At 42.8% G+C, this 22123-nt stretch overlaps 1 protein-coding gene across 2 annotated transcripts in view; it reads left to right on the top strand.

Moving 5' to 3' along the window:
* LOC139382388 (phosphatidylinositol 3,4,5-trisphosphate 5-phosphatase 2A-like) overlaps positions 1-22123 on the top strand; it is a 70115-nt gene that overhangs the window by 71 nt on the left and 47921 nt on the right. For both annotated transcript variants that reach the window (XM_071126396.1, XM_071126397.1), the window contains exons 1-3: positions 1-366; positions 15859-15922; positions 20935-21079. The exon at positions 1-366 is cut by the window's left edge. In XM_071126396.1, the coding sequence (XP_070982497.1) occupies positions 197-366; positions 15859-15922; positions 20935-21079 (379 nt within the window). In that variant the 5' untranslated portion in view covers positions 1-196. The remainder of the gene's footprint in view (positions 367-15858; positions 15923-20934; positions 21080-22123) is intronic.

A 22123-nucleotide genomic window follows, 5' to 3' on the forward strand; every position in this document is an offset into this window, starting at 1 on the left:
GCGCCGCGGAGCCTCTATGGCAGACTTTCAGGAACTGAGGAAGCGTCAGAAACGACCTACCGAGAAGTATTAACTTCTCACTTTTCTCGCGTTTCCCAACTCTGATTCACACTACTCGCACTCGAATCTTTGTCGATTTATCGCCTCGTTCAGCTTGTTTAACTCAGGAAACCGTGTGTTTTCTGGGGCTGTTGCGATGGCCGGTGGCAGCGGGGTGTCGCCGCTGGGGCTAGCGCCTCCGTTGTGGTATCACCGGGACCTGAGTCGAGCTGCTGCCGAGGAGCTGCTGGCCCGCGCGGGACGAGACGGGAGTTTCCTGGTTCGGGACAGCGAAAGTGTTAACGGGGCGTACGCCTTGTGTGTGCTGTGAGTAACCGGATTTACTGTTATCATTGGGAAAGTGTGGCTTTACTCAGGATAGACTAGCAGGGTTCAAACTTCTGAGTTGCCTGTCTTTCATTTGTCCCATGGTTGGCAGGGACACACATCGTGGCAACTAATCAACTTGCCAGTCAGTAAGCGACAGGGAAAATGATATCCGGCTGTGGCTACTAACTAGTTATTTCACTAACTAGGACTATCTGGAAAAGTCAGTTTCTTAAAACAGCGCCTGTCAACTCATCTCAACAACTCAATTTAAGTTTGTAGTCTAGTTTTTCTACAGCCAACAGTAGCCCTATTTCAACCGCAACCACTACTATGTAGCCTAATATAATCATTGTGGAGGTAATAAGTAGGAAACAGTGCTCAGGGAAAGGAGGAAAAGGGTTGACTGCATATCATTGAACCAGGGCCTTTGTCCTGTCCGCTATGCGAGTGGGTTGCATGGGCAGCCATTGTCGCTACTACTGTGTAATAAAATGAGTATTTCCAATCTACTCCTTGGTACTTAGAGAGACGTGTTACCTGGTCAGGTCACTTGGTCATGTAAAATAACACAGACATGGCCTAGGCACAATACACACACAAACACAGTTCTTCTGGTCCAGACAGTACAGCGTTAGTTACATGTCATGTCACACACACACACACACACAGGAGACAGGAGTTCTCCCTGGTGGCTGTCATGGCATCACTTCACACAAATTTACAGCTCTCCCAGGCCTCTCCCTAGCGTGTGACACACACACACACACACACACTTCCCCTTCCTATCAGACAGGAGCATTTTCTGAAAATAGGGCTAGCTGATATTTCAGAGCACTGATACATAGTGGTGGTTGACAGATACTACAGAGAGGGAGAGGAACAGCCGTGTCATCTGTCTGTGGAACCAACTGTCACAGATGAAGTTGGGGAAGTGTGTAGGTGTTGTGGAAGTAGGAATGGCTGTGTTAAAAAGATGAGTGCAGAGACAAAGTGGTGGTTTACAGATACAGTGGGACGAACAAGTATGTGAACCCTTTAGAATTACCTGGATTTCTGCAGAAATTGCTCATAAAAAGTCACAACAATAGACAAACACAGTCTGCTTAAACTAGTAACACACAAACAATTATAATTGTTCATGTCTTTATTGAACACACTGTGTAAACATTCAAAGTGCAGGGTGGGAAAAAGTATATGAACCTTTGAAATTTAATAACAGGTTGACCCTCCTTTGGCAGCAATAATCTCTACCAAACGTTTTCTGTAGTTGTGGATCAGACCTGCACAACGGTCAGGAGGAGTTTTAGACCATTCTTCTTTGCAAAACTGTTTCAGTTCAACAATATTGTTGGGATGTCTGGTGTGAACTTCTCTATTGAGGTCATGCCACAGCATCTCAATAGAGTTGAGGTCAGGACTCTGACTGGGCCACTGCAGAAGGTGTAATGTCTTTTGTTCAAGCCATTCTGTTGTTGATTTACTTCTTTATTTTGGGTCGTTGTCCTGTTGCATCACCTAACTTCTGTTGTGCTTCAATTGGCGGACAGATAGCCTAACATTCTCCTTCAAAATGTCTTGATACACTTGGGAATTCATTTGTCCATCGATGATAGCAAGCTGTCCAGCCCCTGAGGCAGCAAAGCAGCCCCAAACTATGATGCTCCCTCCACCATACTTTACAGTTGGGATGAGGTTTTGATGTTGGTCTGCTGTGCCTTTTTCACAACACATAGTGTTGTGTGTTCCTTCCAAACAACTCAACTGTAGTTTCATCTGTCCACAGAATATTTTGCCAGTAGCACCATGGAACATTCAGGTGCTCTTTTGCAAACTTCAGATGTGCAGCAATGTCTTTTTGGACAGCAGTGGCTTCTTCCGTGGTGTCCTCCCATGAACACCATTCTTGTTTAGTGTTTTACGTATCGAAGACTCGTCAACAGAGATGTTAGCATGTTCCAGAAATTTCTGTAAGTCTTTAGCTGACACTCTAGGATTCTTCTTAACCTCATTGATCATGCTGCACTGTGCTCTTGCAGTCATTTTGGAAGGACGGCCGCTCCTAGGAAGAGTAGCAACAGTGCTGAACTTCCTCCATTTATAGACTATTTATCTTACCATGGACTGATGAACATCAAGGCTTTTAGAGATACTTTTGTAACACTTTCCAGCATTATGCAAGCCAACAATTCTTCATCTTATGTATTCTGAGATCTCTTTTGTTCGAGGCATGGTTCACATCAGGCAAGGCTTCTTGTGAATAGCAAACTCACATTTTGTGAGTGTTTTTTATAGGACAAGGCAGCTCGAACCAACATCTCCAATCTCGTCTCATTGATTGGACCCCAGGTTAGTTGACTCCTGACTCCAATTAGCTTTTGGAGAAGTCATTAGCCTAGGGTTCACATAGTCTTACCAACCTACACTGGGAATGTTTAAATGATGTATTCAATATAGACAAGAAAAATACAGTGAGAGGACTGGAGGGAAACCCTGAGAGGACTGGAGGGAAACCGTGAGAGGACCGGAGGGAAACCGTGAGAGGACCGGAGGGAAACAGAGGGATGGAGGCATAATGCACTAAACACAGCACTGGTTTATCATAAACTCACACATAGGGGGTCCGAAGCTTACTGTTGACCTCTTAGCTCTCAGCCCGCTACCTCCCACTCTACCATATCTCTCTCTTTCTCTCCATTTCTCCTCTTGCTCTCAATTCAATTCAAAGGTCTTTATTGACTTGGGGAACATATGCCAAAGCAAGTGAAATTGGCCATAAACAAAAGTTCAGTAAACAATCATAAATTAACAGTAAACATTGCACTCACAAATGTTTTTAAGTAATATAGACATTTCAAATGTTATATTATTGGCTATGTAAGGGGAAGGTGCAAATAGTTGAAGTATGGAAGGGGAAATAAATAGACAGTAAATATAGTTTATTTTTACTATGTTTATTCTTTATTGGTTGCTCTTTTCTTGTGGCAACAGGTCACAAATCTTGCTGCTGTGATTTGACACTGGTATTTCACCCAATAGATATGGGAGTTGATCAAAAATGGATTTTGTTTTCAAATTCTTTGTGGGTCTGTGTAGTCTGAGGGAAATATGTGTCTCTAATATGGTCATACATTTGGCAGGAGGTTAGGAAGTGTAGCTCAGTTTCCACCTCATTGTGTGGGCAGTCTGCACATAGGCAGACCTGGCTCTCGAGAAGACCGGCTATGGCAGCCTCTCTCAATAGCAAGGCTATGCTCACAGTACATAGTGAAAGCTTTCCTTCATGTTTTTGGAGTCAGTCACAGTGGTCAGGTATTCTGCCACTGTGTCCTCTCTGTTTAGGGACAAATAGCATTCTAGTTTGCTCTGTTATTTTGTTAATTACTGACACATTGGAAATAATCATCTTTTTGTTTTCTCATGATTTGGTTGGGTCTAATTGTGTTGCTGTCCTGGGGCTCTGTGGGGTGTGTTTGTGTTTGTGAACAGAGCCCCAGGACCAGCTTGCTTAGGGGACTCTTCTCCAGGTTCATCTCTCTGTAGGTGAAGGCTTTGTTGTGGAAGGTTTGGGAATCGCTTCCTTTTAGGTGGTTGTACAATTTAACATCTCTTTTCTGGATTTTGATAATTAGTGGGTATCAGCCTAATTCTGCTCTGCATGCATTATTTGGCGTTTTACGTTGTACACGGAGGATATTTTAGCAGAATTCTGCATGCAGTGTCTTAAGTTGTATTCCTGGTGTAGTTGAGTGTTGCAACAGGAACAATAGCAGTGTTCTACAGTAGCCAACTACCCTATGAGATCAGAGCAGGAAGAGATGTCTAACTCCTCTCCACCACTCACACACACCGTGAAGGACTGTGTGTGTTTTTTTTCAAACATCTCAGCTTGTTTTGGAGTGTGATTTCCTCTTCCTCATACCCGTGTGATCACCAGACGTAGCCTGGGGAAAAAAATCTTAATGAAAATGCTAAAAATAGAACAGTTGACCCAGCCTTGTGGCTCACCCATACGTGTGTGTGGTAGGTAGGTGGGTGGAATAGTCTGAATCAGATCAAACTATTTGTGTTTCCTCTCTGAGTGTTATGTTTTAGCAACATGGTCGCCAGATGTGTTCTGATGTAAAACAACTGATGAGGTTGTAGCAGCCAAAGTTTCCTGTAGACATCGTGTTATTGATAGCCTGTTGCTTTACGCTCGGAGAGAGAAGAAGGTACTGACGTGGCAGGGAGGTCTCGTTTGTCTGTCTGTCTGTCAGTCTGTGTCTCTGTCTCTGTGTCTGTCGGGCGGTCTCTCTCTCGGTCGGTCGGGCGGTCTCTCTCTCGGTCGGTCGGGCGGTCTCTCTCTCGGTCGGTCGGGCGGTCTCTCTCTCGGTCGGTCGGTCGGTCGGTCTGTCTCTCTCGGTCGGTCGGTCTGTCTCTCTCGGTCGGTCGGTCTGTCTCTCTCGGTCGGTCGGTCTGTCTCTCTCTCTCGGTCGGTCTATCTCTCTCTCTCTCTCTCTCTCGCTCGGTCTCTCTCTCTCGGTCAGTCGGTCTGTCTCTCTCTCTCTCGGTCGGTCTGTCTCTCTCTCTCTCTCTGTCTCTCTCTCTCTCTCTGTCTCTCTCAATTCAATTCAATTCAAGGGCTTTATTGACATGGGAAACATGTGTTAACATTGCCAAAGCAAGTGAGGTAGATAATATATAAAGTGAATATATAAAGTGAAATAAACAATAAAAATTAACAGTAAACATTACACATACAGAAGTTTCAAAACAATAAAGACATTACAAATGTCATATTATATATATATATATATATATATATATATACAGTGTTTTAACAATGTATACATGGTAAAGGACACAAGATAAAATAAATAAGCATAAATATGGGTTGTATTTACAATGGTGTGTGTTCTTCATTGGTTGCCCTTTTCTCGTGGCAACAGGTCACAAATCTTGCTGCTGTGATGGCACACTGTGGAATTTCACCCAGTAGATATGGGAGTTTTTCAAAATTGGATTTGTTTTCGAATTCTTTGTGGATCTGTGTAATCTGAGGGAAATATGTCTCTCTAATATGGTCATACATTGGGCAGGAGGTTAGGAAGTGCAGCTCAGTTTCCACCTCATTTTGTGGGCAGTGTGCACATAGCCTGTCTTCTCTTGAGAGCCATGTCAAGGCTATGCTCACTGAGTCTGTAGATAGTCAAAGCTTTCCTTAATTTTGGGTCAGTCACAGTGGTCAGGTATTCTGTCGCTGTGTACTCTCTGTGTAAGGCCAAATAGCATTCTAGTTTGCTCTGTTTTTTTGTTAATTCTTTCCAATGTGTCAAGTAATTATCTTTTTGTTTTCTCATGATTTGGTTGGGTCTAATTGTGCTGCTGTCCTGGGGCTCTGTGGGGTGTGTTTGTGTTTGTGAACCGAGGCCCAGGACCAGCCACCCTCGAAGCATCGTTACATCGTTACGTTGAAACGCTATTAGCGCGCACCCCGCTAACTAGCTAGCCATTTCACATCGGTTACACCAGCCTCATCTCGGGAGTTGATAGGCTTGAAGTTATAAACAGCTCAATGCTTGAAGCACAGTGAAGAGCTGCTGGCAAAACGCACGAAAGTGCTGTTTGAATGAATGCTTACGAGCCTGCTGGTGCCTATCACCGCTCAGTCAGACTGCTCTATCAAATCATAGACTTAATTATAACATAACACACAGAAATACGAGCCTTAGGTCATTAATATGGTCGAATCTGGAAACTATCATTTTATTTTAACTAAATATGCAGGAATAAAAAAATATATTCTTCTGTGTATTGATTTTAAGAAACGCATTGATGTTTATGGTTGGAGCAACGATACGCACCGCATCGATTATATGCAACGCAGGACACGCTAGATAAACTAGTAATATCATCAACCATGTGTAGTTAACTAGTGATTATGATTGATTGATTGTTTTTTTATAAGATAAGTTTAATGCTAGCTAGCAACTTACCTTGGCTTACTGCATTCGCGTAACAAGGAAGACTCCTCATGGAGTACAATAAGAGGTAGGTGGTTAGAGTGTTGGACTAGTTATCTGTAAGTTTGCAAGATTGAATCCCAGAGCTGACAAGGTAAAAATCTGTCGTTCTGCCCCTGAACAGGCAGTTAACCCACCGTTCCAAGGCCGTCATTGAAAATAAGAATGTGTTCTTAACTGACTTGCCTAGTTAAATGAAGATTCCATAAAGGTGTAAAAAAAGAAACTTAAAAAAATTGTCCAAATCGGTGTCCAAAAATGCCAATTTCCAATTGTTATGAAAACTTTAAATCGGCCCTAATTAATAGGCCATTCCGATTAATCGGTCGACCTCGAGTGCAGATGCACTCACACCTGCCTGCTGCCATTCCTGAGAAAGCTCTGTACTGGTGGTGCCCCGATCCCGCAGCTGAATCAACTTTAGGAGACGTTCCTGGCGCTTAATGGACATTCTTGGGCGCCCTGAAACCTTCTTCACAACAATTGAACCCCTCTCCTTCAAGTTCTTGATGATCTGATAAATGGTTAATTTAGGTGCATTCTTACTGGCAGAAATATCCTTGCCTGTGTAGCCCTTTTTGTGCAAAGCAATGATGACGGCACGTGTTTCCTTGCAGGTAACCATGATTGACAGAGGAAGAACAATGATTCCAAGCACCACCCTCCTTTTGAAGCTTCCAGTCTGTTATTCGAACTCAATCAGCATGACAGAGTGATCTTCAGCCTTGTCCTCGTCAACACTCACACCTGTGTCTTAATGACATTCTGGAGTATATGCAAATTGCCATCATACAAACTGAGGCAGCAGACTGTGAAAATTAATATTTGTGTCATTCTCAAAACTTTTGGCCACGACTGTACATATTGCCAAAGTTTACTTTGGATATTTACAATATGAAAATAATAAGAATCAAAATTGTCAACGAGACAACAGTAACAACAATAACCATACATTCAACAATAACAATAAGCATACAGTAGAGGACATGTGCAGGTTGATTGGTCTGTCAGACACTGTCCCTCATCTTATGGCAGGCAGCAATGTAGTGCACTGCCAACCCACAGCTCTCTGCGTCCTCCCCCAACAGGACGGGTAGCCTATTCTCATTAGAGAGTTCTTAGAAACCTTGAATAAGGGTTTCACATTTGGGGAAATTACACTCTCTAATTGTTTTATATTTTTGACATTTTGTCAGGAAATGCAGCTCTGTCTCAGGTTCTGCTGTGGTGCAGTGGTTTCACAGCCTTTCCTCTACAGGGAGCCAGGTTTTCCTGTGTATACTCTTCTCAATGGCAAGGCTGTGCTCACTGAGCCTGTACTTTGTCAAGGTTTTTCTTGGGTTTTGATCAGTAAACATTGTCAAATAGTTAGCCACTGTGTACGTTAGGGCCAGATAGCACTGCATTTTGCTTTGTGCTTGTGTTTCCCAATAAGCAATGCAGTTTTGTTTTGACTGTGTTGTAATTTGGTTTATTCTGATTGGATGTTCTGGTCCTGAGGCTTCAGTGTGTTAGTAGAACAGGTTAGTGAACTCAGCCCCAGGACCAGCTGGATGAGGGGACTCTTTTCTTTGCTCAGCTCTTGGCATTGCAGGGCTTGGTAATGATATGAAGGGGTCACTGTATTTTAGATGTTTCCAAAACTTAATTGCTCTTTTTTGAGTTTTTATTATTAGTGGATATTGGCCTAATTCTGCCCTGCATGCATTGTTTGTAGTTTTCCTCTGGACATGTAGGAGAATCTTACAGAACTCTGCATGCAGGGTTTCAGTGGGGTGTTTGTCCCATTTGATTAAATCTTGTTTTTCAAGTGTACCCCACACCTCGCTGCCATAAAGTGCAATTGGTTCAAATACACATTAAATTAGGTATTTCAATTTGAATTGGCTTTTTAATGGCGTAGAATGCCCTGTGTGCTTTCTCTCTCTGTTTATTCACTGCCTCATTAAGGTGTCCAGTTGAGCTTATTTTTTAAACCTAAGTAATTTGGCAGTAAACCCCAAAAATACTAAAATAATGATTTTCCAAAGAAGATCCAGATCTCAGGGAATTAGACCAAAGTTCTCAATTGGTACAAAATATATAGAAAACTGCACACACACAAACTGCTCTAGCAGGTCCAGGCTCTGCTGTAAGGCCATGGGCTGTGGGTGACAGCAGGCATAGGTCGTCTGCGAAGAGTAGGCATTTAACTTCTGAATTGTGGAGACTAACACCAGGGGCTGAGGATTTTTCTAGAATAGTGGCCAAGTCGTTAATTTAAATATTGAAGAGTACAGAGCTCAGATTACAACCCTGATGAAGGCCCTGCCCCTGGTTAAAGAATTCAGTTATTTTCTTACCAATTTTAATGCTGCACGTATTGCCAGTATCCATTGATTTAATTATGTCATATGTTTTACCCCCTACACCACTTTCAATAACTTTGTAGAACAGTCCTGTATTCCAAATAGAATCAAATGCTTTTTGGAAGTCGATAAAGCAAGCGTATATTTTGGTATTATTTTGGTGGACATGTTTATCTATCAGGGTGTGTAGGGTGTAAATATGCTGAGTCGTGTGATGTTTTGGTATAAATCCAATTTGGCGTTTACTCAAGACATTGTGTTTATTAAAACCTTTTTAGGATTTACAGCGAAAGCATACCATGCGATTATCTGTGGACAACGCCTCCCTTACTAAAGCATACAAACATTTTCCAGCCAACTAGAGGAGTCACAATGTTAGAAATAGAGAGAAAATGTATCACTTACCTTTGATGATCTAAATCTGGTTGCACTCACGAGTCCCTGTTACACAATAAATGTTAATTTTGTTCGATAAAGTTCCTCTTTATGTTCCAAATACTCTGTTTTGTTGATGCGTTTTGTTCAGTAATCCACTGGCTCAACTGCGGTCACAACAGGCAGATGAATACATCCTAATAGTACCGGTAAAGTTCGTAGAAACATGTCAAACGATATTTATAATTAATCCTCAGGTTGTCTATTGTCTAAATAATCGATAATATTTCAACCGGACAATAGTGTATTCAATAGAAAGGAAAAACAATGAACGGCGCGCAATCGGTCAGGCGCGCAATCGGTCAGGCGCGCAATCGGTCAGGCGCGCAATCGGTCAGGCGCGCAAAACAGCTCTGGTTCATTCTATAGTCCACTGACAGAATGGTCTCATTCTTCCTAATTTTTCAGAAAACAAGCCTGAAACAATGTCTAAAGACTGTTGACATCCAGTGGAAGCCATAGGAACTGCAATCTGTGTCCTAACCCATTACATACTGTAAAGACAGGCAATTGAAAACTACACACATCAAAAATATCCCACTTCCTGGATGTATTTTCCTCAGGTTTTCGCCTGCCATATCAGTTCTGTTATACTCACAAACATTATTTTAACAGTTTTGGAGTGTTTTCTATCCAAATCTACCAATTATATGGATATCCTAGCTTCTGGGCCTGAGTAACAGGCAGTTTACTTTGGGCACCTCAGTCATCCGAACTTCCGAATACTGCCCCTTATCCCAAAAAAGTTAAGGAAGTTTAGAACTCTTACATTTATAATACTACAGAAAACATTACTGTTCACACAAAAGCCTCTGTAATTGTTAGGGTCAAATTTGTCCTTGATTCTAGATGTCAGGGAAATAACCTACACTCAGGATCAAATTAAACAGTTTTAATATAGCCAATTGATATTTTGCACTTGTGAGTTTGAGCATCTCGTTTAGGATGCCATCAGGTCCGCAGGCTTTTTTTAAATTTATTTGAGAGCCTGAAGTTTCTTAGAGCTCCTGGTCAGTAATAGTTTAGTTTCTTATAGAGCTCCTGGTCAGTAATAGTTTAGTTTCTTAGAGCTCCTGGTCAGTAATAGTTTAGTTTCTTATAGAGCTCCTGGTCAGTAATAGTTTAGTTTCTTATAGAGCTCCTGGTCAGTAATAGTTTAGTTTCTTATAGAGCTCCTGGTCAGTAATAGTTTAGTTTCTTATAGAGCTCCTGGTCAGTAATAGTTTAGTTTCTTATAGAGCTCCTGGTCAGTAATAGTTTAGTTTCTTATAGAGCTCCTGGTCAGTAATAGTTTAGTTTCTTATAGAGCTCCTGGTCAGTAATAGTTTAGTTTCTTATAGAGCTCCTGGTCAGTAACTGGGGAGTCCAGTTGATTTTGATTGTCCTTTATCACTTTTTGTAATCCATTCAACTCCTCATGAATTTGGCGTTGTTCTGCGTTTGTGTCAATTTGAACGGTGTTGTAGAGCGTTTTAAAATGGGTTGTCCATATGTCACCATTTTGTATCACTAATTCCTCATTTCGATTTTTAAAACGTTTTTTTTTTCCAATTTCTCCAGAATTTGTTTGTGTTTATGGACTCCTCAATTAATGTCAGCTGTTGTACTGTGCTGTTTTGGTTCTGAGTGTTACGTTTATAGAGTTTTAAAGTCTCACAGTAATGAAGGCGTAATATACCATTGTTTGGGTCTCTGTGCTTTTGGTTGAATAGTTTTCCAATTTTTTTTCCTTATAATTTTACAATCGGCATCAAAACAGTTGTCATCTGTGATCTTTTTTGTTTTGTTTTTGTTTTTTCTGCTTCTTTTGCCATTTTGCCTGAATATATAGTTGATGTTTTTTACTGCTAGATTGATGCCTTCTTCACTGTGAGTGAATGTGGAATCCAGAAAGTTATCTAACATGGAAACCAAACCGGCTGCGCGCTTGCGCCATCGTGCGCCAACGTGCATCATTTTATTTTGTTCCCCAACACCAAACGCGATCATGACACGCAGGTTAAAATATCAAAACAAACTCTGAACCACTGTCATTAATTTGGGGACAGGTCGAAAAGCATTAAACATGTATGGCAATTTAGCTAATTAGCTTGCACTTGCTAGCTAATTTGTCCTATTTAGCTAGCTTGCTGTTGCTAGCTAATTTGTCCTGGGATATAAACATTGAGTTGTTATTTTACCTGAAATGCACAAGGTCCTCTACTCCGACAATTAATCCACACATAAAACGGCCAACTGAATCGTTTCTAGTCATCTCTCCACTTTCCAGACTTTTTCATCTTTGAACCTATATGGTGATCGGCATCTAAACTTTCATAGTATTTCAATCACCCACGTGGGTATAACCAATGAGGAGATGGCACGTGGGTACCTGCTTCTATAAACCAATGAGGAGATGGGAGAGGCAGGACTTCCAGCACGATCTGTGTCAGAAATAGAAAGGAGTTCTATTTTAGCCTTTGGCATCGCAGACGCTCGTTGGCGTGCGAGCAGTGTGGGTGCAATAATTGAATAACATGGATTTCTACATTTATTTTGCGATGCTCGCGCACGCATGTAAGAGGGTTTGGATATTTCTCTCTCTCTCGCTCTCTATCTCTCTGTCCCTCTTTGTCTATGTCTCTCTCATATATTTATATGTTTAGCAAGCTTAATTGGCGTTATGTACAAGGTCAGTGTTGCCGAAGTGATAGACACCCCCCAAAATATGGGTGGAAAACAGTGGCAACAATAAGATGAGTAGATATGCTAGTCCATGCGACGTTTCAATTCGTCGCATGGACTCTACAAGGTGTCAAGAGCGTTCCACAGGGATGCTGGCCCACGTTGACGCCAATGCTTCCCACAGTTGTGTCAAGTTGGCTGGATGTCCTTTGGGTGGTGGATCATTCTTGATTCAACTGTTGAGCGTGGGAAAAAACGGCATAGTTGCAGTTCTTGACTCAAACCGGTGTGCCTGGAACCTACTACCATACCCTGTTCAAAGGCACTTAAATATTTTGTCACCCTCTGAATGGCACACATTCTTTTATTTATTTTTTATTTCACCTTTATTTAACCAGGTAGGCAAGTTGAGAACACCTTTATTTAACCAGGTAGGCTAGTTGAGAACACCTTTATTTAACCAGATAGGCAAGTTGAGAACACCTTTATTTAACCAGATAGGCAAGTTGAGAACACCTTTATTTAACCAGGTAGGCAAGTTGAGAACACCTTTATTTAACCAGGTAGGCAAGTTGAGAACACCTTTATTTAACCAGGTAGGCAAGTTGAGAACACCTTTATTTAACCAGGTAGGCAAGTTGAGAACACCTTTATTTAACCAGGTAGGCAAGTTGAGAACACCTTTATTTAACCAGGTAGGCAAGTTGAGAACACCTTTATTTAACCAGGTAGGCAAGTTTAGAACACCTTTATTTAACCAGGTAGGCAAGTTGAGAACACCTTTATTTAACCAGATAGGCAAGTTGAGAACACCTTTATTTAACCAGGTAGGCAAGTTGAGAACACCTTTATTTAACCAGGTAGGCAAGTTTAGAACAAGTTCTCATTTACAATTGCGACCTGGACAAGATAAAGCAAAGCAGTTCGACACATACAACGACACAGAGTTACACATGGAGTAAAACAAACATACAGTCAATAATACAGTATAAACAAGTCTATATACGATGTGAGCAAATGAGGTGAGATAAGGGAGGTAAAGGCAAAAAAAAAAGGCCATGGCGGCGAAGTAAATAGAATATAGCAAGTAAAACACTGGAATGGTAGATTCGCAGTGGAAGAATGTGCAAAGTAAAGATACAAATAATGGGGTGCAAAGGAGCAAAATAAATAAATACAGTAGGGGGAGAGGTGGTTGTTTGGGCTAAATTATAGGTGGGCTGTGTACAGGTGCAGTAATCTGTGAGCTGCTCTGACAGCTGGTGCTTAAAGCTAGTGAGGGAGATAAGTGTTTCCAGTTTCAGAGATTTTTGTAGTTCGTTCCCGTCATTGACAGCAGAGAACTGGAAGGAGAGGTGGCCAAAGGAAGAATTGGTTTTGGGGGTGACCATACCTGCTGGAGCGTGTGCTACAGGTGGGTGCTGCTATGGTGACCAGCGAGCTGAGATAAGGGGGGACTTTACCTAGCAGGGTCTTGTAGATGACCTGGAGCCAGTGGGTTTGGCGACGAGTATGAAGCGAGGGCCAGCCAACGAGAGCGTACAGGTCGCAGTGGTGGGTAGTATATGGGCCTTTGGTGACAAAACGGATGGCACTGTGATAGACTGCATCCAATTTATTGAGTAGGGAATTGGAGGCTATTTTGTAAATGACCTCGCCGAAGCCGAGGATTGGTAGGATGGTCAGTTTTACAAGGGTATGTTTGGCAGCATGAGTGAAGGAGGCTTTGTTGCATAGGAAGCCAGTTCTTGATTTAACTTTCGATTGGAGATGTTTGATGTGAGTCTGGAAGGAGAGTTTACAGTCTAACCAGACACCTAGATAGAATATGTGGACAACTACAAATACCTAAGTCAGAACCGTCGAGAGTAGTGATGCTGGACATGCGGGCAGGTGCAGGCAGCAATTGGTTGAAGAGCATGCATTTAGTTTTACTTGCATTTAAGAGCAGTTGGAGGCCACGGAGTGTTGTATGGCATTGAAGCTCATCTGGAGGGTTGTTAACAGTGTCCAAAGAAGGGCCAGAAGTATACAGAATGGTGTTGTCTGCGTAGAGGTGGATCAGAGACTCACCAGCAGCAAGAGCGACATCATTGATGTATACAGAGAAGAGAGTCACCCCCATAGAGAGGAACCCCCATAGAGACTGCCAGATCCCCGGACAACATGCCCTCCGATTTGACACACTGAACTCTATCAGAGAAGTAGTTGGTGAACCAAGCGAGGCAATCATTTGAGAAACCAAGGCTATCGAGTCTGCCGATGTGGTGATGGACAGAGTCGAAAGCCTTGGCCATATACACAATCCATGTCTCAAGGCTTACAAATCCTTCTCTAACCTGTCTCCTCACCTTCAACTACACTGATTGAAGAGGATTTAACAAGTAACATTAATAAGGGGTCATAACCTCCACCTGGATTCACCTAGTCAGTCTATTTCATGGAGCGAGCAGGTGCTCTATACTCAGTGTATAAATGTAGCCTATACTTTACAAAGGGTTTGTGGTATTAGAGATTGATAAATATAATATAACAAATAAAACCAATATACAAAAATCTAATAATGGTCACTGTTTAAGTTTATTTTTGTTTCATTGTTCTCTCTCTTTCTCCCTGCCTCCTTAACTGCTCATCGAGATATTGATTAACAGAGTGACGACTGTGGGATTGCTCTCTCCGTAACCGATGTGAGTAAGGCCTTTAAGCAGGTTAACATTCACAAGGCCTTGGGGCCAGATGGATTACCAGGACCAGATGGATAACCAGGACCAGCTTGTCATGCGGCAGCAGGAAAGGACCATCCCCAAACTGTTGTCACAAAGTTGGAAGCACAGAATCATCTAGAATGTCATTGTATGCTGTAGTGTTAAGATTTCCCTTCACTGAAACTAAGAGGCCTAACCCGAACCATGATAAACAGCCCCAGACCTTGATTCATTCCTCCACCAAACTTAACAGTTGGCAGTATGCATTGGGGCAGGTATCGTTCTTCTGGCATCCGCCAAACACAGATTTGTCCGTCGGACTGCCAGATGGTGAGATGTGATTCATCACTCTAGAGATCTCGTTTCCACTGCTCCAGTCCAATGGCGGTGAGCTTTACACCACTCCAGCCAATGCATGGCATTTCTCATGGTGATCTGAGGCTTGTGTACGGCTGCTCGGCCATGGAAACCCATTTCATGAAGCTCCTGTTGAACAGTTATTGTGCTGACATTGCTTCCAGGGACAGTTTGGAACTTGGTAGTGAGTGTTGCAACCGAGGACAGACGATTTGTAGCACTCCGCAGTCCCGTTCTGTGAGCTGTGTGACCTCTATACCAGGCGGTGTCAGAGGAAGGCCCTATTTGGTTAACTATTTAACTATCTGCATTGACCCTTTCTGCACTAACTCTTTCGATTCATCACATATGCTGCTGTTACTGTTTATTATCTATCCTGTCATTTTATCCCTACCAATATGTACATATCTATCTGAAATACCTCGTATGACTGGCTGGCTGGCAGGCAGGCAGAAAATATATAGGTCAAACTGGCATGTTTTGCATAGACAACATTGCAGCACAATGACACACTTACACTACAGGAAACTTTGGTAAATATGTGTTCTTCCTTTTCTTGCCATTGTGTGTGGGGGTGAGTAAGTTCTATCAGCAGTAATGCCATGTTGGCTGAGTTTGACAGACAGCAGCAGGTTGAAACTCCCTCCAGATCCCCATCACACACTTTGCAGGGAATCTGTAATTCCTGTGGTGAAAGTACTAATGTCTCCCTTCTCCTCTCCCTTCCCTCTCCAACTCCTCCCTCCTCTCTCTTCTCCTCTCATCCCTCTTTACATCCTTTGCTCTCACCTTCCTCGCTCTCTCTCTCCTTCTTCTCGCTCTCTCTCTGCTTGCTCACTCCTTGCTCTCTCCATCTCTCTCTCCTTCCTCTCCCGCTCTCTCTCTCTCCTTCCTCTCTCTCTCTCTCTCCCTCTCACGCTCTCTCTCTCTCTCTCTCTCTCTCTCTCTCTCTCTCTCTCCTTTCTCCTTCCTCTCTAGGTTTCAGAAGCATGTCCACACCTATAGGGTTCTCCCAGATGAAGAGGGATTCTTGGCAGTCCAGGTACCATTATACACCACCTCCATACACACCAATGGGTGTGAGTTGGTATTTTTTTCTATGCATGTCTAGCGTGTATACAGTGGGGCAAAAAAGTATTTAGTCAGCCACCAATTGTGCAAGTTCTCCCACTTAAAAAGATGAGAGGCCTGTAATTTTCATCATAGGTACCGTTCAACTATGACAGACAAAATGAGAGAAAAAAATCCAGAAAATCACATTGTAGGATTTTTAATGAATTTATTTGCAAATTATGGTGGAAAATAAGTATTTGGTCAATAACACAAGTTTATCTCAATACTTTGTTATATACCCTTTGTTGGCAATGACAGAGGTCAAACATTTTCTGTAAGTCTTCACAAGGTTTTCACACACTGTTGCTGGTATTTTGGCCCATTCCTCCATGCAGATCTCCTCTAGAGCAGTGATGTTTTGGGGCTGTTGCTGGGCAACACGGACTTTCAACTCCCTCCAAAGATTTTTTATGGGGTTGAGATCTGGAGACAGGCTAGGCCACTCCAGATCCTTGAAATGCTTCTTACGAAGCCACTCCTTCGTTGCCCGGGCGGTGTGTTTGGGATCATTGTCATGCTGAAAGACCCAGCCACGTTTCATCTTCAATGCCCTTGCTGATGGAAGGAGGTTTTCACTCAAAATCTCACGATACATGGCCCCATTCATTCTTTCCTTTACACGGATCAGTCGTCCTGGTCCCTTTGCAGAAAAACAGCCCCAAAGCATGATGTTTCCACCCCCATGCTTCACAGTAGGTATGGTGTTCTTTGGATGCAACTCAGCATTCTTTGTCTTCCAAACACGACGAGTTGAGTTTTTACCAAAAAGTTATATTTTGGTTTCATCTGACCATATGACATTCTCCCAATCTTCTTCTGGATCATCCAAATGCTCTCTAGCAAACTTCAGACGGGCCTGGACATGTACTGGCTTAAGCAGGGGGACACGTCTGGCACTGCAGGATTTGAGTCCCTGGCGGCGTAGTGTGTTACTGATGGTAGGCTTTGTTACTTTGGTCCCAGCTCTCTGCAGGTCATTCACTAGGTCCCCCCGTGTGGTTCTGGGATTTTGACCCCACAGGGTGAGATCTTGCGTGGAGCCCCAGATCGAGGGAGATTATCAGTGGTCTTGTATGTCTTCCATTTCCTAATAATTGCTCCCACAGTTGATTTCTTCAAACCAAGCTGCTTACCTATTGTAGATTCAGTCTTCCCAGCCTGGTGCAGGTCTACAATTTTGTTTCTGGTGTCCTTTGACAGCTCTTTGGTCTTGGCCATAGTGGAGTTTGGAGTGTGACTGTTTGAGGTTGTGGACAGGTGTCTTTTATACTGATAACAAGTTCAAACAGGTGCCATTAATACAGGTAACGAGTGGAGGACAGAGGAGCCTCTTAAAGAAGAAGTTACAGGTCTGTGAGAGCCAGAAATCTTCTTTGTTTGTAGTATTTGTGACCAAATACTTATTTTCCACCATAATTGGCAAATAAATTCATTAAAAATCATACAATGTGATTTTCTGGATTTTTTTCTTCTCATTTTGTCTGTCATAGTTGAAGTGTACCTATGATGAAAATTACAGGCCTCTCTCATCTTTTTAAGTGGGAGAACTTGCACAATTGGTGGCTGACTAAATACTTTTTTGCCCCACTGTATGCTGTGTGTCTGGATCAGTAGGAACTGGCAGGCTCTGGTGCTGGTGTTGGCTCTGAGCTGACACACACATGCACACACACGCATGCACACAAACACACAGCAGTCTCTTTGTGCTCTGTGTCTAGCAGCTGGAAGAGTCTCCAATCCCCCCACAACACACACTCACATATCATAATAACCCCCCCCCCCCCCCCCCCACACACACACTCCTGGTCCCTTGCCTGGAATCCACACTGATTTCTCTGTTTCACTTTTGTTTCGCTTCACCAAATCATTTGGTTTACCAAGACTTCAGTTCAATGAAACATCACTGAAACAGAGTGAATGTGGCTGCCTGGCTCCCCACCCATTGACAGTTGAGAGCCTTAAGGTTTTACAGCCTCCCACTGTAAACCCTCCAACACATATCAATGAACAGAACGTGATGGTGCACATTCAGACACTGAGCTACCAAGACCAATCTACTATCTGCCTACCAATCTACTATCTACCTACCAATCTACTATCTACCTAACAATCTACTATCTGCCTACCAATCTACTATCTACCTAACAATCTACTATCTGCCTACCAATCTACTATCTGCCTACCAATCTACTATCTGCCTACCAATCTACTATCTGCCTACCAATCTACTATCTACCTACCAATCTACTATCTACCTACCAATCTACTATCTACCTACCAATCTACTACCTACCTACCAATCTACTACCAATCTACTATCTACCTACCAATCTACTACCAATCTACTATCTACCTACCGATCTACTACCAATCTACTATCTACCTACCAATCTACTATCTACCTACCAATCTACTACCTACCTACCAATCTACTACCTACCTACCAATCTACTATCTACCTACCTACCAATCTACTATCTACCTACCAATCTACTATCTGCCTACCAATCTACTATCTGCCTACCAATCTACTACCTGCCTACCAATCTACTACCTGCCTACCAATCTACTACCTGCCTACCAATCTACTACCTACCTACCAATCTACTATCTACCTACCAATCTACTATCTACCTACCAATCTACTATCTACCTACCAATCTACTACCTACCTACCAATCTACTATCTACCTACCTACCAATCTACTATCTACCTACCAATCTACTATCTACCTACCAATCTACTATCTACCTACCAATCTACTATCTGCCTACCAATCTACCTACCAATCTACTATCTACCTACCGATCTACTACCAATCTACTATCTACCTACCAATCTACTATCTACCTACCAATCTACTATCTGCCTACCAATCTACTACCAATCTACTATCTACCTACCGATCTACTACCAATCTACTATCTACCTACCAATCTACTATCTACCTACCAATCTACTACCTGCCTACCAATCTACTACCTACCTACCAATCTACTATCTACCTACCAATCTACTATCTACCTACCAATCTACTATCTACCTACCAATCTACTACCTACCTACCAATCTACTATCTACCTACCTACCAATCTACTACCTACCTACCAATCTACTATCTACCTACCTACCAATCTACTATCTACCTACCAATCTACTATCTGCCTAACAATCTACTACCTACCTACCAATCTACTACCTACCTACCAATCTACTATCTACCTACCAATCTACTATCTACCTACCAATCTACCATTTACTATCTACCTACCAATCTACTATCTACCTACCAATCTACTCCCAGGTGTCTTTTATACAGGTAACGAGCTGAGATTAGGAGCACACTCTTAAAGGGAGTGCTCCTAATCTCAGTTTGTTACCTGTATAAAAGACACCTGTCCACAGAAGCAATCAATCAATCAGATTCCAAACTCTCCACCATGGCCAAGACCAAAGAGCTCTCCAAGGATGTCAGGGACAAGATTGTAGACCTACACAAGGCTGGAATGGGCTACAAGCCCATCGCCAAGCCGCTTGGTGAGAAGGTGTCAACAGTTGGTGCGATTATCCGCAAATGGAAGAAACACAAAACAACTGTCAATCTACCTCGGCCTGGGGCTCCATGCAAGATCTCACCTCGTGGAGTTGCAATGATCATGAGAACGGTGAGGAATCATCCCAGAACTACACGGGAGGATCTTGTCAATGATCTCAAGGCAGCTGGGACCATAGTCACCAAGAAAACAATTGGTAACACACTACGCTGCGAAGGACTGAAATCCTGCAGCGCCCGCAAGGTCCCCCTGCTCAAGAAAGCACATATACATGCCCTTCTGAAGTTTGCCAATGAACATCTGAATGATTCAGAGGACAACTGGGTGAAAGTGTCGTGGTCAGATGAGACCAAAATGGAGCTCTTTGGCATCAACTCAACTCAACTCGCCGTGTTTGGAGAAGGAGGAATGCTGCCTATGACCCCAAGAACACCATCCCCACCGTCAAACAGGGAGGTGGAAACATTATGCTTTGGGGGTGTTTTTCTGCTAAGGGGACAGGACAACTTCACCCCATCAAAGGGACGATGGACGGGGCCAAATTTAAAATGCAAATCAATTTATAACATTTTTGACATGCGTTTTTCTGGATTTTTTTGGTGTTATTCTGTCTCTCACTGTTCAAATAATAATTTCTTTGTCAGTGGGCAAACGTACAAAATCAGCAGGGGATCAAATACTTTTTTCCCTCACTGTACCTACCTACCAAACTTACCTATCTACTTACCAACCAATCTACTACCTACCCACCAAACTACTGTCTACCTACCTACCTACCAATCTACTACCTACTCTTCTACCAAACTGTGACCTACCTATCTACCTACCAACCAATATGCTACCTACCCAGCTTTATTCTAGTACCTACCTACCAATCTAGTACCTACCTACCTACCAATCTCCTACATACCTACCTACCAACCTACCAATCTCCTACATACCTACCTACCAATCTACTACCTACCTACCAATCTACTACCAACCTACCAATCTACTACCAACCAACCAATCTTCTACCTACCTACCTACCTACCTACCTACCTACTACTTAGCTGCCTAACTATGCCTAACAAACAAACTACTACCTAGCTACCAATCTGCTACCAATCTACTACCGACCTACCAATCTAGTACCTACTTACCTACATACCTACCTATCAATCTACAATCAACCAACCAATCTCCTACCTACCTACCTACCTACCTACCTACCTACCTACCTACCTACCTACCTACCTACCTACCTACCAATCTACTACCTACCTACCAATCTACTACCTACCCAGCTTTATTCTGAACGTGCTGTCCAGAGTGTGACGTGTCTCTGCACCAGTGTATTTCTTTGAAGTGCCTACTCTCTCTCCTGCTCCTCTCTCCCTCTCTCAGACGTCTCAGGGGGTGCAGCCGAAGCGGTTTAAGAGCCTCCCAGAGCTGGTCCTGTTGTACCTCCAGCCCAGCCAGGGACTGGTCAGCACTCTACTGTACCCCGTAGACAGAGAGGAGAGCATCCCAGAGGACAGGGACTACTCAGGTACTCCCAAAAGAGTTTAGCAACATTGAGATGACCGATATGGGAGTTTAGCGACATTGAGATGACATATATGGGAGTTAGTCTTCTCTTGAGAGCCAGGTCTGCCTACGGTGGCCTCTCTCAATAGCAAGGCTATGCTCACTGTGTCTGTACATAGTCACAGCTTTCCATAATTTTGGGTCAGTCACAGTGGTCAGGTATTCTGCCACTGTACTCTCTGTTTAGAGCCAAATAGCATTCTAAACTCAGCAGAAAAAGAAGTCCTCTCACTGTCAACTGTTTATTTTCAGCAAACTTAACATGTGTAAATATTTGTATGAACATAACAAGATTCAACATCTGAGACAAACTGAACAAGTTCCACAGACATGACGAACAAAAATGGAAAAATGTATTCCTGAACAAAGGGGGGGTCAAAATCAAAAGTAACAGTCAGTTTCTGGTGTGGCCACCAGCTGCATTAAGTACTACAGTGCATCTCCTCCTCATGGACTGCACCAGATTTGCCAGTTCTTGCTGTGAGATGTTACCCCACTCTTCCACCGAGGCACCTGAAAGTTCCAGGACATTTCTTCACAAATCTGTGAAGTTATTTGTAATTTTCACGAATTATCTTTGAAAGACAGGGCCCTGAAAAAGGGACAGTTCTTTTTTTGCTGAGTTTAGTTTTTTTGTTAATTCTTTCCGTTGTCTCTCACGATTTGGTTTTTGTCTTCTTGTGTTGCTGTCCTGGGGGTCTGTCTGTGTTTGTCAACAGAGCCCCAGGACCAGCTTGCGTAGGGGGCTCTTCTGTAGGTGATGGCTTTGTTATTGAAGGTTTGGGAATCACTTCCTTTTAGGTGGTTGCAGAATTAATTTTCTGGATTTTATAATTAGCGGGCATCGGCCCGATTTTGCTCTGCATGCGTTATTTGGTGTTTTTGCCCCATTTTGTGAATTCTTGGCCGGTGAGCGGACCCCAGACCTCACAACCATAACGGGCAATGGGTTCTATAACTCTGTATTTTTAGCCAGATCCTAATTTGGATGTTGAATTTGATGTTC

Source organism: Oncorhynchus clarkii, chromosome 24 (assembly GCF_045791955.1).
Source record: "Oncorhynchus clarkii lewisi isolate Uvic-CL-2024 chromosome 24, UVic_Ocla_1.0, whole genome shotgun sequence".
NCBI lineage: Eukaryota > Metazoa > Chordata > Actinopteri > Salmoniformes > Salmonidae > Oncorhynchus > Oncorhynchus clarkii.